This window comes from Uloborus diversus, chromosome 2 (genome assembly GCF_026930045.1).
Source record: "Uloborus diversus isolate 005 chromosome 2, Udiv.v.3.1, whole genome shotgun sequence".
Classification (NCBI taxonomy): domain Eukaryota; kingdom Metazoa; phylum Arthropoda; class Arachnida; order Araneae; family Uloboridae; genus Uloborus; species Uloborus diversus.
Genome location: NC_072732.1, coordinates 184,203,091 through 184,219,422, shown reverse-complemented (window position 1 = coordinate 184,219,422; position 16,332 = coordinate 184,203,091). Strand labels below are relative to the sequence as shown.

At 34.2% G+C, this 16,332-nt stretch overlaps 1 protein-coding gene across 1 annotated transcript; it reads left to right on the top strand.

The window, feature by feature from the left end:
• Window positions 1–894: 894 nt before the first annotated feature.
• LOC129216201 (uncharacterized) lies at window positions 895–13,805 on the top strand. Its single transcript, XM_054850388.1, has 4 exons — window positions 895–971; window positions 6,572–6,875; window positions 11,262–11,480; window positions 13,514–13,805. Exons 2-4 carry the CDS (start codon window positions 6,586–6,588, stop codon window positions 13,674–13,676), a joined length of 672 nt encoding a protein of 223 aa, XP_054706363.1. The 5' UTR covers window positions 895–971; window positions 6,572–6,585; the 3' UTR covers window positions 13,677–13,805.
• Window positions 13,806–16,332: the final 2,527 nt, after the last annotated feature.

Genomic DNA, 16,332 nt, shown 5'->3' with positions numbered 1-16,332 from the left:
AATCATATTTTACAGCAGCATTTAGTTGGAATGGACAGTATGCAAAATATTTTCTTGAATATATTATCGTAGAACAAAATGAATAACCGAGAAAGAATTTACTTTATTCCTTTTATTCTCAGCTGAAAGGTTTCGCCAAATTTGTTTAGGGTTATAGTAGTTTTAGTATTGTGCGAGCAAAGTAGCCTTGGCGAGTTTTCGCGTTTTTAGTTAAACCATTTTTAATTTTTATCATGAGTGGAATAAAATGATATTAAGATTACAGAATTCGATAAGTAAAAAGAAATAATGGTCAATCAACTGAAAAGAAAACTACCACCATATATAAACTGTGAGTACACATTTTATTTATTTTGTTCTGAGTGAATTTGAATAAATATCAGTTTTTCAATTCGATGAAAAAAAAACGAACTTAACAACATTGACTGGACACTTTTCTTTAACGTAATTCCACATAAATGATTTAAATAAAATTTGTTACTACAGTATCCTACTGAAATAGACAGTATGCAAATAAATTTTCTTGAAAATATTTATCGCAGAACAGATTGAAAAATCCAGAAAGAACGTTAAGAATTTGAACAATAAAAAATAAAAGTTCGCCAAAAATCTGTTTATAGTGTTATGGTTTTAAAATTATGTGAAAGAATAATGTATCTTGACAAGATTTCGCATATCAGGTAAATTATTTCCATGACGAATGAATTAAATGCATGATTTCTTTGGATATCCAATCATATAGTCATAGAAATAAATTATCTAGTGTTAAACGTTACTCTTGACAGTCTGCCACGTATGTGCACTATGTGACAAAAATGTCAACAAATGCTGGAAATGTCACGAAACTGAACTTAATATGTACTAATGTATAGAAAAAACGGTACAAAATGAAAATGCCGTTCGAAGCGAACCAAAAATTTATGAATTCCGAATTCAACATCGTGAAAATGGCTGCTTCAGAACAACTTACTGTGTGTTCTACATTAATTGTTTACTTTCGTAATACTTTTTGGTTTCTAATCTCTTTCTATATGGGTCAGAATATCCACAAGACTTTGAAAAATCTTTTCAAACGAATAAAGCGAAAAAATCATACATACGAACAAAAATCACAACACTTTTAGCATTTTCTTCGCTACCACATGCGTTTGTTTTAGTTTTCAATTCCGCCATTAAACAGTGACTGCAGTGCCCCCTATAGTTCGTTGGAGTTGCGAATATAAAATATCTTTTTGATTTGAACAATTTTCCGTTCAATTTTGAACAGTTCAAACTCCTTAACATTAGCGCCTACGGGGAAACTGAAAGTCAATGTAGATTCTGTACTTGAAGGCGGATTTACTTCAAACAAATTTTGTTGGAAACAGCTCTTGACGCCAAACTCCAGACTCCGACTCCGAGAATTTAGGGGCACCTGACTCCGACTCGACTCCTGTGCTCGATAATTAATCGGACTCCGACTCCCCGACTTCGACTCTGATACTTCGTAGCTTTGGCAAAAATTTGTACACGGAGGACAGATGACTAACTCTGATTTTTATATATTCGACTCCGACTCCTTTATCCCAAAATGAGATTGACTCCGACTCCGACTCTGCAGCTATGGTTTTAACTGTGAAATAATTATTGTTGATATGACTTATTTTTATTTTCACGCTAAAGTTTTAATTTAGGCATTCTGTTTTCGGCGAATAAACTCGAAGTCATTCATGTTTCTACATAAAGATATACGCAGACGATTTTTTTTTTTTTTTTGATAATGAAAATTCTTTTTTTAAGTTGACATTTTATTGTTATTTATTTTGGTAAGTGCATTAATTCATTTAAAAAGTTATTTTTGGCAGCAGGGGGAAAAGAAACGATTTTTTTTTGATATGATGTATTTATTTTAATGAGTTTATTAATTTTAATTATTATTCATTCGTTTTGAAAGCTGTTAAAAAAAATTTTTTTAATGGAAAAAAGTGTATTAACTGCTTTGTTTAAAAGGTGCTGCTTTTTTTTATTAAGATGAGTGAGGAATATTTTATTCCTAGAAATCAGCTTAAAATATTTAAAAAATATTTTTGAAACAATTTGTGATTTTAGCTATTTTTGAGAATATTGATCAGGTACTAAAAAGTAGTATGGGTATATGGGAAAGTAGGCTCGTTAAGTTCTAGACAGAACTTCTTGTTTAATATCCCGGTTATGCATATTTCTATCAAGTTCCTTTTGTCTTCGGATGGGAGTGGATTTGGGTTTTAAATATTAGCTCTTTACTTATATTTTATTTTCTACGGGAGGGAGAGGAGGAATTTCATTTTGTTCGAAACGGAACTCGTAATACGTTATTTAATCTGATTATTTTTAAGAGACGATTTAAATCTTTCAATCTTTCAGAATCATATAAGACTGCGAAGCAATCTTCGGGGGTTGGTGAGCGTAAACGAGCAGGGGGAGGAGCCCCTAGCTTTATATTTAAAAAATATAAGCATATTTGTTGAAAACTTGAAGCTTGGAAATTTTTAATTGAGATTACGGGTGTGACATGTGCAACATTTTCAATCGATATAGATGCTTAAAAAAAGTGCACGGCTGTTTTAGTGCATACTTTTAATATTTTTTCTGTAATTACGAAACTTTCAGCAGAAAGGTTTTCCAATAAGTTCATTTGAGTATGATATGAGCCGCTCAGAAGCCAATGCGGTTAAGTCCAAATCACAAAATTTGAGAAAATTAATGTTTTTTGATACATTAGTTTTTAAAATTCTTGGTGTATTAATTTAATTAGAAAAGTGTATAAAAATCTTTTTTCGAAATGAAAACTCTGCAAAAAAACAAGATATGTTCAGGATGTGTAAATAAAAACGTAAGTATTTATTGAAATAATGACAGCATCTTAAAAATTTTAGGACTTATACCTTTTGGCAGATGAAAAATATAAGAAATTTATGTAAAAATAATAAAATAACATTTATTGTCAAAAGTTTTATGTTTATTCATCATAACAAACACCATCTTCTTGCGAGTTATTTAAATGTAAATCTTGATCTCCATATGTTGTCCTTAATGTCCTGTAAAAGTTGTGTTTAATTGGAGGTGTATACTTTAATAAACATATGATGTCTTTTTTTGTTTCTCTTGAAATTGTTCTGAATATAGGTTGAGTTATATTTTTTAAATTCACTGGCCACCTATTTTTTCTTTTTTTTATATCAATTACATGAAAGGTATCATCCTCGTCAAAATTATGTTTGAACTTAATGCTGCTTATGTTTGACCTTTCCAATTTTATGCATCTCATACTAAGCCAATTAATTGACTGTTAGTCCACTTGTTGATTTTTTTCTGTTGGTAACAGCTTCTTCCAATGGTTTTGTGGAAAGAAATGCTTATGGATTCTGTCCTGAACATGAATCTGAATACATTATAATTTTTTGAAAATCCTTTGCGTACAGTTTAATGTGTTCAGTTAAACACGATGACACTTCTTATGAACCCCGCGATGCTTGGGTTATAGGCCAAACATACATGTAGCCCTCGTTAGTCTTTAAATCATGGCAACCAAGTTTGTATATAAATAAGTTTCTCTTGTAATAAGCCACTGATGTGGATAGTTTCGGAAATGGTAATGCTTTTTCTAAATCAAAACTAAACACGTATATTTCGTCTGAAGCTCTTAGTCGATCATTAGCCATACTATTCTATTACGGGCAATTTCTGCATTTCGCAAGTGTTTGTATGTTTAACTTCAGCTGCATTTTTTTCTTCATCTATTGTAGATTGTTTTTTGTTACCAAATAATCAGATTTTGCACAAGTATCTTTTGAAGGTTGCTTAAATTGTAAGTTAACTTTTGTTGAAAATAAATGGTAATAAAACTTTTCCTTTACTGGTACAATTTGCTCTTCATTACATTGTTCGACATACAGGATATATACATTTTTGCAATAGAAAGATCTGAATTCAAGTATCTGCCACTGGATTATGACTTCTTGTACAATGAATTTCTTGTTTTTCAGTGTTGCCAAAAAATATCGAAGGAAGAAGAATAATTTAATTTTTATTTCAAAGTTTATGTAAAAAAATATTGATAAAAGGTGGACTTATTCACAATGGCTTCTGAAATTATTATACAATATGTTCAGAAGCTATTAAAAAAAGTGCTGTATAACCATGAAAAAAATAACCAACGAGTAAATCCTTTAATAACTAAAAAGATTGATATTTATTTCGTCAAAATTTCCAAAAATCAGAAAATATCCAAAAATGGACTTAACCGCATTGGCTTCTGAGCGGCTCATATGTCCTCTCAATGACTAAAAAATTCCCTATTACTGACTATTTTCAACCTAAATGCTTGGATTCGCAAATAAATGTGTAAAAATGACCTAAAATGAAATGCATCACTATGTTTTTTCGTAAAATATAGATCTTTTACCTTTTAAGAGTCATCTTTACTAATTTTAGTTTTTTCTATTTGATTTTCGCTTTCCCGTATTTTACTTTCTTTTCAAAAACGCAGTTCCTTGAGAAACGTAAAATCGGGGTTTCAATGTATAGCAAAAACTTCAACATAAATTAAAAATTACATTATATTTGAGTCAAACTTAACCTGCCAACATTGTGAGGGCTACGCATATCCTAATTGGTGGCATTACGACGCTGTCAGGTTGCATTTGCTCCAACTAGTGTGCAAAATTTAGAGAATTTTCAGATGTGGTCAGTTGTCTCCAGAACTGCAGGATCGATTTTAATGATGTTTAGTATGTGCCTGCATTGATACGATACAAAAGAAATAGACATCCAACATTTAAAATACACTAGTTTGATCATGAACAGATTTGTAAATTTCCAGTCTACAATAGATTTCCATAGTCTAAAAGTAAATGCAGCATCTTCCAAAATTGAAATACTTTGCAAGCTGCTTCCCCGGTCTTTATAAAAATGGAAATAGTCTTTCATTATTTGTAAGCTCTTTAATGCAAAATTGAAAAAAGAGACGGGCTATGCTTCCACTTCTTGTTCATCTTCATTGTCGGACGAAATATCCATAAGCTCAGCTATGGATTGAGCAGTAGCATTATTTCTGTTTTCATAATTTAACTTTCAACAGCGTGGCTTAAAAAAGCACAAATGGAAACTTATTACTCAATTTAGAATACTTTTTTTTACTGCTCACGGAAAACGCAAAATGCGGGAAATTCATAAATAACAAACTTTTCGTCCGGGTTAAAGTAACATTGCTAGTTTGCGGAAAATCTGGGACCTGATGAAAAAACGTGAAATGTGGGGAAAACGTAGTTTCGAGGCACGTAAAACCGGGGTTCACTGTATTTGTATTTATGCTTGTATTATTTACATCAGATTAAATTCTCACCAGGGTAGGTACGGTGGTAATTGGAGGTGTTTAAATAAATAAATAACTGGGACATGGTATAGTGTGGCTCTGATAAGTTAAGCTATTACCTTGACAGCGCTGACATCTGTTTAGAGAGTTCGGTAGGAAAAGGAAATGTTATTGGAGTCGGTTTGAACTGCGTACTACCCCGAAAGTAACTCACCTCAACTCAGCACCAATAACCCTTTCCTAGTGCCAGTGCTGTAGTTAAGGGGAACGCAGGAAGACGCCGTCCCTCAAAATGTTTGATTTTTTTATTACAAAAACAATGCAGATCTTTTGTAAATTGCTTTCAATCCACCTTTTCTTTTGCCATAACCCCCCTCCCCGAAGGAGACTTCCCACAAATTTTCATTTCCAACTACATCACTGCTTATTACCCCAAAAAAGAGGCAAACATTGTCAGTTTTGCCTTAACCAGGGCTACAAACGGGTTACTGGGCCGAAAACCAAAAAGAATCCAGTATTTTGGTCGGAACAAAAACTGGAACTGAATCGGGGGGGGGGGGGGACGGTTTTTTTCTGTTCGATATTTTTTCAGTCATCTTATTACTGTTACCAATTTATCAATATTTTTTAATTTAGCTTCAACCATTTAACTACCGTCATTACATGTGCATTGCTATATTTATGATCGAAATATATTTTTAGAACAAAAAATATATACATGAAATAATCTTATTCATTCGGAACTAAACCGAAAACCATTATCTCTCGCGGAGCGGAAACCGAAACTGAACTGGTATATGCTTTTTTAGTTGAACCAGAAGAAAAAAAAATATGATTCTAACCCCTTCAACTTTTAAGAGTGACGCTAACTTTTAAGAGAGGCACCGAACGGAAGGCCACCGCAATATCCCAAAAAATTCCTTATTCGGCATATTTTGCCTTCCGATTTGGCGAATTGGAAAATACTATACTTGGGGAAAACCTAACCTGGCAGCATTGTGTATTCTACACAGATTCTTATCACATGATTACGACGCTGTCATAGTACAGAATTGAGGTGCTTTTTCCACGTCTATGATGAATTTTCTCATTAGGTTTAGGTTAGTGTGCATGATCATACTTTACCATTAAGTAAAATTCAGAGTTCCATTTGGTAAATTCGGATTCCCCCCCCCCTCCCTCAACTTAAATTCGGGACGCCCCTGACAAAATGAACTGATGTGAGAATTTTCTCCGTAGCATCGACTGAGAAGATGCTTGTCTTGTTGCCTGTCCTCCTGCTACACCTCTTCCATCCTCTCTTCGCCGCAGTAGAGGAGGTAGACCAGAAGACCAAGTCCTCGTTGGAAGAGGTGCTGAAGGTACGCAGCAGACTGCGAATGGATGGCGTCTCCCCGCTCAAAATGTCCGCGCCCCAACGAAACGCCCTGCAGCATATGGCCAAGCACCCCCGCCTAGAGATGGCAGAGGAAGCCCTGAGCTTGATCTACCACGAACTGTTTGAAGCACCTTTCACCAAACACTCAAACGTCACCGAACTCAGGTGAGTAAATACTTTCATTCTTTCCATTTATTACAAAACCTTTCAGTGGCGGATATAAGGGAAAGGTCCAGGAGATCATGACCACTATTCTTTCAATTCATTCTGTCAGTTAATAAATAACGAGGCAGAGGTAATAAAACAGATTTTATTCATCATTTTCCAAAAATACTGACCGAAATTGTTTAAACACTTATCCCTCATAGATCTTAAAATAGAAAGATCTATGTTATCCCTCTGGAAAATTAGTCGCACAATTTCGTGCTCATAAAAGACTTTTGACTGCTGCTGGAACCAACAACGCACGCACTCCTTTACTTCATCGTCCAAATGAAATTGTTGTCCCCAAAGTGCGTTCTTGAGTTTGGGGTGGGAAGTCTTGCACTACCCCCTTTTAATCCAGATCTATCCCCATATGATCCCACATCTTTGAGGAACTTGAGAACGCACTTCGGTAGCAACGATTTCATTCGGACGAAGAAATAAAGGAGTACGTGCGCAATTGATTCCCGCAGCAGCCAAAAGACTTTGATGAGCACGGAATTTTACGACTAATTCCCCAGAAGGATAAGTGTTTAAACAAGTTCGGTCATTATTTTTGAAGAACGTCGAATAAAGTCTGTTTTATAGCCTCTGCTTCGTTATTTATTGACTGACCCTCATATCTTGTATGCGATCATAATTTAATAATTGTATGTAAGATGAATGGCTGTCGAATATCATGCAAATATATTATTACGTATTGTGTTTCAATACTTCATAGATAAAATGCAAGTGATTGCAATACTTTTTTAATACATTATTTATTTTTTAAGTTAAATATTTAAATATTATTTCCTTTCCTTGCTTACAAAAATAATAAATAAATGTTTTACCCTATTTGTCCCTCATTTTAGCCTTTTTGCGGTTTATCAGCGATTTTTATTATCATCGGGAGCTTACTATAAAAGTATATGTTACAAATTTACGCTGAAGTTGCACTACGTTTATTAAAGTAGTCTATTTCGCATCCTATTTCTGACGCGACTCAAACTTACACTGAATGGGTGGATAGCTGTAAACAAGGCTAAAATTTCATTTTAAATGGGTTTAATAACAGTATTTTTTAACTTTTGGATAACTCGACAATAGTTTAGGAGTGTTTCTTCCGTTTTATAGCAAAAAATGGAATTAAACTATTGAAATATGAGAGGGGCAATGAAAACTAGAGAAATTGTGGCTCAAAGTTACCCTCAGTTGCTGTAAAATACTAATGCAAAAATTTTTCATGAATTTGTTATGCAAAAGTAACATTATTACGGTAAAGTAACTAGTTTGTTGTGGCCATTACGAAACATTCTCCTGTCAGCTATATGATGAGTTTTTGGATCTAACGTATAATCGCTCATGCGATCAAAACGGGAAGATTTCGATAATTGAGAAAATGACGATCTTAATTCATTGGCGTAAAATTTTAAAAATGCAGTGTTATTGCAAATGATGGACCCAATTTCAAAAAATTGTATTTATTAAAGTATCAATTCTAAATGAATAATATTTACAGCAAAGGGATAGAGGAAATGTCAAAGTTTTTCCCCGTTGTACATGCGTGAGATTGGACGGCGCACAGTGGTTCAAGGGCGGAAAAAATAGCCATTTTTAAGTTTTAAGATAAAACTTGCCGTAATTACTTAGCCCTTGAGTTGTAGTAACTTACTTCATAAGAGTTTTTTGAAAAAAAAAAAAAAATTCATTTTTACAAAAATAAGCCCAGATTGTTGAACAATTATGTTTTTACTTTTTTCGGACCTACGCCTTATACTTCAGTTTTAATTCATTCGTTCAATAAGGAGGACTAAAATTTAATAAAAGTCATTTCTGATTGGTTTTTCACTTATAGGATACATATTACATTGTAGTTAAAAATTCATCAAAATTGAAAACTACATGAAATAAAAAAACATTATTTTCTTAAAAATATAATGAAAAGTATTATGGAATATACTTTTATCGGCGGCTTCCGGTGGGCTAAAATTTACATATATCAATAGTTTAATCCTTCCTGTAAATAAACAACAACATTTTAGCTGCGACCAAATGCGACTGCAGTCGTGGCAGATGTTTTTGTTTGATCTTCGCTATTTACGAATACCAAAATAATAAGTTAGAAAATAACTTGTAGCGATATGACGGGGGTAAATTGCTTTTTTATCAAAGAAATTGGTCATCCAATTTGACATGCTCCAGACTAACGTTTGTCACAGTTTCACTACTTTTCAGGAGAGCCTAAAAACGTTCGTTTACTGTTTCCGAAAGTTGGGGCTTTTGGAACATTCATCAATAAATATAGAGGATTTTTTAAAACAGATTTACGTTGTTGTGGCTTAATGCGGAGCATTATTCTACAAGCATTAAATAACCATTCTGTTCACAAAACAATGAAATTAGAAAATCATTAAACGTTTTAAATTTCTGATTTCCTTTTCGAAATCATTCTAGTATAAAGCTGTTCTCAGTTTGTCAACATTGCCAGAAAATATTGTTCTTAGGGTATCAATTACAATAAACATGCAATGCATGTGTGTGGCATACGACAGATTTAATTTATATTTTTCACTAAAAACAAATGAATTTGAACTGCACAGAAACCCCGATTTCACGTTTCTCAGCGGCCTGAATCAAACATAAAATACATAAAATCGGGAAAACGTCAATTCAAACCCAAAAACATAAAATATGGGAAAACGTAAAGTACGGGAAATGTATAAAAAGCAAAAATCAGATAAGGAAACAAAAATAGTAATAAAAGTTGCTACGATGACTCTTATAAAATGTAAAAATACGATATTTTACAAAAAGAACATTATTATACACACCACTTTAGATTATTCTAACACATTAAGTAACGAATTCGGGCGTTTAGGTTGAAAATAGTCAGTAATATTGAGTCATTGAATCCAAAGTAAATACAGCATCTTCCAGGATTGGAACACTTTGCAAAGTTTTTTTTCTGGTCTTTATGATAAAGAAAAGTTTTTCACTATTATTAAGCTCTTAAATGCAGTATTGAAAGAAGAAACGAGTTGTGTTTCCTCTTCTTCTTGTTCATCTTCATTGACGGCTGAAAAGTCCATAAGGTCAGCTACGGATGGAGCAGACGCGTTTCCGTTTTCATGGATTAACTTTCAACAGAGTGGATTATATTTAAAAATGCACAGAGGGAAACACTTTTCTTAATTTTAAAACATTTTTTCTTTTTTTTTTTTTAACTGCCAAGGAAAAACGTAAAATGCGGGAAATTCATAAATAACAAATTTTCCATCCGGGTTAAATTAATATTATTAGTGTACGGAAAAACTGGGACCTGATGATAAAAAACGTAAAATGTGGGGAAAACGTAGATTCGAGGGACGTAAAATCGGGGTTTCACAGTGAATACGATCAGCAAGCATGGAGATAAATATTACCATGCAACAATTTTAACAATTTTCCAAAGCATTTTTTGAGAATATTCAAAGATATTAATTTTTTCCCCTTTTTCGTTGTTTCGAACCATTGTGCGGCAGTAGTTGAAGAAACAGCCGCTAGAGTTGTGGTGCCAGTCAAGGGCGCCCATATGCAAAATTGTAAGGGGGGGGGGGCTCAGATATTTTCCCCATGGGTTAGGAGGGTATTTCCTCCATAGAAACTGATTTCAGGACAGAGTTATTAAAATATTTCATTTTTAATAACTTATTCATTAACGGCTGGAAAATAAACGTTTTTACATTTTTGCAAAGAAAAAGTACCAAAAGCAAGAAAGTTCTAATTTCAAGGGGGGGGGGGTCGAGCCCCCCTAAATGGGCGCCTTGGTGCCAGTGAGTCGGCAGCCGCTTTTGTGCTGATCTCACCTCATTAGACTTTTTCTTGTGGGGTTACGTAAAGAAAGCTGTGTATGTCTCGCCTTTACCAACAACTCTCGCCGATCTGCAGAACCATATCACTGCTGCTGTGCATTCTGTAACAGAAGATATGTTTGCACATTTGTGGGACGAATTTAGCTATCGTTCAGACGTTTCCCGTGCTGCACAAGGGGGACACATTGAACATTTATAAGCATGTAAAAAAAACTTTGACATTTCTTCTATCCCTTGCTGTAAGAATTATTTATTTAGAACTGATATGTAAATAAATAAATTTTTGAAATTGGGTCCATCATTTGTAATAACCCTGTACATCTCATAGTTAAAATAGATAGCTTTTATCAGATAGATAAACATTTGCTTGTGAAGTAACTTTAGTACATAGTCCAACACGGGTGCCCTTGCAGCAGTGTTTAACTATCTTTCAAAATAGTGATTTTTACCAAAGGAAAAATGAATTGAAACTTGTAAAATGAAATTGCTAATGAAATCATGTGTCCGTTTACAGGTATCGCTCTTCTGAGCCGAGTGCCCGCCAGGCTTTCTTGAGTGAAGGTTTGGGTCAGATCTCAGAGTGGATGATGCGGGTGGTGGAACGCTCCTTGGACGAGCTGCCCTCCTTGCCCCGCCTCGAGGCCCAGGAGTGTGTTAAGAGGAGTGTCTGCGAGGCACACAACCAGCCCAAAAAATATGGGCTCATCGGGCTCATTCTACAGCTGCTTTTCCCGTAAGTCTCTTTTTTTTCTCTTCTTCCTTCAATCCACTATAATTCTTTCTCAACAATTGAATATTCTGGGCCGCCGAGAGCTTTACCGAGCTCTGGTGGAAAATACTACGTGCAAGCCCTGCACCCAAAAATTTGCTTCCTTCTCACAGATTTTAAAAGATAAAGTGAAATCCCAAAACAATGAATTTCAAAGGACCGCAAATTTTTTTCATTGTAACGGAATTCAATTGATATAATGGCAATTAAATTGGGACTGAAAATGTATTTCGTCGTATTGGTATTCGTTGCAACAGAATTTCACTGCATAAGTAGTGCCTCTGTTTTGGTCAAGTGAGCTAGAAAGGCCATAGCACATGACAAAGATCTTTAGAATTGATCAATCGACTATTGCAGAAAAAAGCGACGTATCCGGACATACATTATTCAGGCACGAGAACACACACAAAATTAAGGTTGTTGAAAAAAATTTTGGAAAAAAAGATTTCATATTAAAATGAAATACTGTTTTGAGAATCGATGCAATACGAAACAAAATTGTAATTAATTCCGTGGCCTTGAAAGTATTGACAATTTTGAAATAAATTTAAGATGACTCTAATTGATACTTTAATTAAACTTAGAAAAATTATTTTCAACATAATGCATACCAGCCAGAACACCATCCATAAGATGTTAACACGCCACGTTTTCAGATGTTTTGCAACAAAACCATCTCTGAATACCCGAAACCAGAAATAACCTTCTGAGTAGGTTTTTTTGTCATGTTCGTAACCAACCTTATATGCATATAAACTACCTCACTAGGATAGGCAATAGGTGTTAAAATCAAGAGCACTGGAAGAGGGGCTTTGATTTCAAAACCTAGCTGCCCCACAAAAATCTACGAGGACATGGTACAGAAATCAGTTATGTTATGAAATGGATGGCGTTCCGGTTAATGCTTATGGCTCTTAAGACTTCAAAGTAACTGTGTATAGCAAACATTCAACCAATACCAACATAATATTGAAAAAAAAAAGGGGTCGGGGTACGCTTATTTTTAGACTCTTCTTTATAAAAGTACTATAACACATATGAGGTAGTGAGAAGCGGATGTAAATGATAAAACAAAAAATTTGGAGACAATCAGCACAAAAGGTAGGAAAACCTCTCCTCTGCATTGGGCAAGAGATAGTTCTAGTAGCCCTGAATATAGCATAATTTAGAAAAAAAAATTCAATACAAGTGCACCTAGGACCAGAACTTTAAAAGCTTTTTACTCAAAACTTTAAAAAGTTCACTTATACATTAGAGATGAGACGGGCTCAGCCCAGGCCCGACAGATCGAGCCCGAGCTCGGGCTCTAGAACCGAAAATTGGTTTCGGGCTCGGGCGGGTTTGGGCTCAAGCACAGATATTCAATCGCCAATCTCCATACAAATTCAAAGCAAATAAACATTTTCCTAATGTGAGAAAATGAAAGGAACATTTAAATCAGTTCAATCAATGTCAAATTTACCCCCCCCCTCCAAAAAATAAATTAATTAACGCTTATTTATAGTGTTTCTTTGCAATTACTATTGCAATATGTCATACAGTAATGCATTTGAAGTGGAGCATTTTAAGAAAATTTAGAAACTTCTGTTAATGAAGAACATTTGATGTAACATTTTTCATTAACAGAGATATTATGTCAGACAGTAGGAGGCTCAGTTTTTGATACAAGAAAGTTTCCTTCGAGCTCGGGCGGCCTCGGAGACAATATCACTCGGGCTCGGTTACAAATTTTCGGGCTCGGGCGAGCCCGGGCTCCCAAAAATGAGCCCGAACTCATCTCTATTATACATCCCTTTGCTTCTCATTGTCTCATATGGTAATCTATTTCCTCTACAATCAGCTTCCAAGCAATCATGGCAGCAATTTGTGTCAAGTAACATATCTTTAAAACTCATTTCACCCGTTCTGTAAAAAAATGAAAAAAAAAAAAATAAATAAAATGAAATAAATTTTGAAGTCAGTCTTCTGCATGCTCCTCATATGTCTTTTTCTTCTAGACCGTACACAAAGGCAGAAGATGCCCAGAACGTAGTGTCCAAATATCAGCTAGCAGCAAGATACGGACGCCAGTCGAATGCCAACTGTGGAGTCCAATATGATGGCTGCATGCTCAACTTGCTGGACATTGTGCAGGCGCTAGTAAATGCCTTTGTCCGGTGAGAGGCAGAGATCAAAACTTAGGATGACCAAACATTTTCCTAACTTTTCAAGTGATTTTGAAACGAATCATTCCGACTGACAAGTTTTTTTTTTTGTGGTTTTCTTCAGACACTTGGCTATATCACTAACCGGAGAGCCAAAGCCATTCCTTTACCTGATTATGCTGGGTTGTACCCACATTCCTACAAAGAGGATACCCATAAGAATTGAACTATGGTTAGCTTATTTACATTCACACTTGGAGCTTTTGCTCTTCTTTTTTTTTGTGAGGACTGCAAACTATGTTTCATCTCCATAACATATATTGTTATCAATTTTTATAGAAGCAATTCCCCAGATAGACAGGATGTATTTAAGCTCAAAGAGAGAAATCACTCAAAGGACATGATTGAAAGTCAACCCCTACCTCAACTGCACTAAACAAGTCATTCAAATCATTCAGTTACAGAGGCCCCGGTTAACTTATGAAAAATGTCTACTTTGGCTATCTCTATATTTAATGAGGCAAACATTTCACTTATATTTTGCATAGATAAACCAAAAGATCATCCATTTTTGAACAGAACGAGAGCGGAAAAGGCTATTGTTACATAAAAAAGTTATTAAAAATCAATCTCGTATAACAATATCAATAAACTTCATATCGTCAGCAAAGTGACTTAAAGATTACTTTTGCTCTATGACAATGAGTTCAAGGTTCCTATAATAACAGTTCTTCAATTTGATGCACAAAATTTGTGTGTAAAGCTTCTTATTTTATGCATGCAAAAGTGTTTTTTTTTCTGTTCTCAAAACAAGACAGAGATGAAGATGGAGCTTAAGATGTGAAGCAGAAATGAAACTTTTCTCTCAGGGTATGGCATTAGTTGGTTCATCCAGGCAGCAGACCACTAAAATGGCACTCCAGATAAATTACATAGCTCAGTGATTTCACTGCACATGAAGTCAAGTACATAGTATTCAGGTGCGGCTATTTCCTGATTTAACAAATTCATCCCCAAGAGCAATGGAAATTAGAGAATGAAAATGCATTTCTTAACTGGATGACCTTTCAAACAATTAGGCTTGATGTTTTGGCTTCATACTTTAAGAGACTTTTTACTTCATACTTGACGGTACACATTTCTAATTATATGTCTTTGGAGGTTCATCATAAAATTAGACTAAATTTTCAGATAATGCAAGCTCAATTCCAGTAAATAAAGTTAGGGATATTTAGACACAAACTGCCACTTTCTTAAAGTTTGTATTATGTTAAATATGAAATTGAAATATTTAACTGTGATCAAAATTTTATAACTTTTATTGACTTTAACAACATGTATTCTAATAATTTCAGCACTGAAGTCCCTTTCTTCTTCCATTAAGAATTGGCAATTCATTAACTCTCATTTATCTGAAACAGTGGTTAGTGACAATATGCTTCAATAAACTTCATACCCCAACACAAGTTGCATAGTTTAACCCTTACATAAAGCACACTTTCCATGACATTGAACACTAACAATAGGATATTACCCCTCTTAAAACTTCTAGTTTGCAGTCCCAGAATCTCAATTCCTAGATTATCAGCATGATATCCCAAAATTTACCCCACCCCCAAATAATGTGATATTATAAATTATTACACACTTCAACAAAGTCTACTTAATATATTTCTGACCATGAACAGTGCAGATTTTAAACTACTTCTAAATGCTAAAACTGTAGTCTAATAGATTGATAATTTTTTTTGAGTAAACTATGAGATGATTACTCAACTAAACGATAGGAAGGATATAATTTATGAACAGTGCAACAATCACAAAAGCAAGACTTGATCACGGACTTATCAACATATATCATTTTTATTTATTAAACTGCCAACATACATATTTAGTTTTCATTCCATTTATTTATTATGTAGTGGTTTTTTCTGATGCATATAAAATGATGTCGGAAAAGTTTTTTAAATAAATAAATAAAAAAATAAAAAAAAATCTACGTAGTGTTCAGTAGCAGTTCTTTTCACCACTTTTCCAATAAAAGGCTGGCCAATGAGTTAAAAAAGACACATAATCAACTCAACATAGTTAATAAATTTTTATTTTTCCACAAGGATTATATCCATACATTGCAAAATATTTGCAGGGCTGGATAAAAAATTATTTTCACCTTTTGAATGTTCAGCTACCAAGAGAATGAGAGGTTAATCACCACCTACCTATAGGGACTTTTTTTTTAAGCATGTAATAATTCTATGTTGAACAACTATATTTAAAAGAGAAAAGGGTTTAAACTAAAAAGTTTTTTTTTTCCTACTAAAGACCATCGCTTTTAAACCCAATGTCCAATAGGAATCTATGCCTGAATACCAACTGCACTTTTATTTCTCTAAACATTTTCATATAGGGCAACAAGACTGTTATCATCACCCTCCACATGCAATTAAGGACTCGGAGCTAGAAAAAGTGCCCCGAGGTAGAGTGGTGTGGAGCTGTGTTTTCTCTGGAGCTCCAGCTCTAAATACTCCTCTGGTTGTTTTTTTCTTGTTTCAGTCTTTTAAATAGACCTGAAATTTAAAATTTTTAGTTCGTGGCCAATGGCAGATAGACATTTTATAAATTTAGTAGCCACTTTTTTACTATTTGTGTGTAATCACTTCATCCAAAAGATT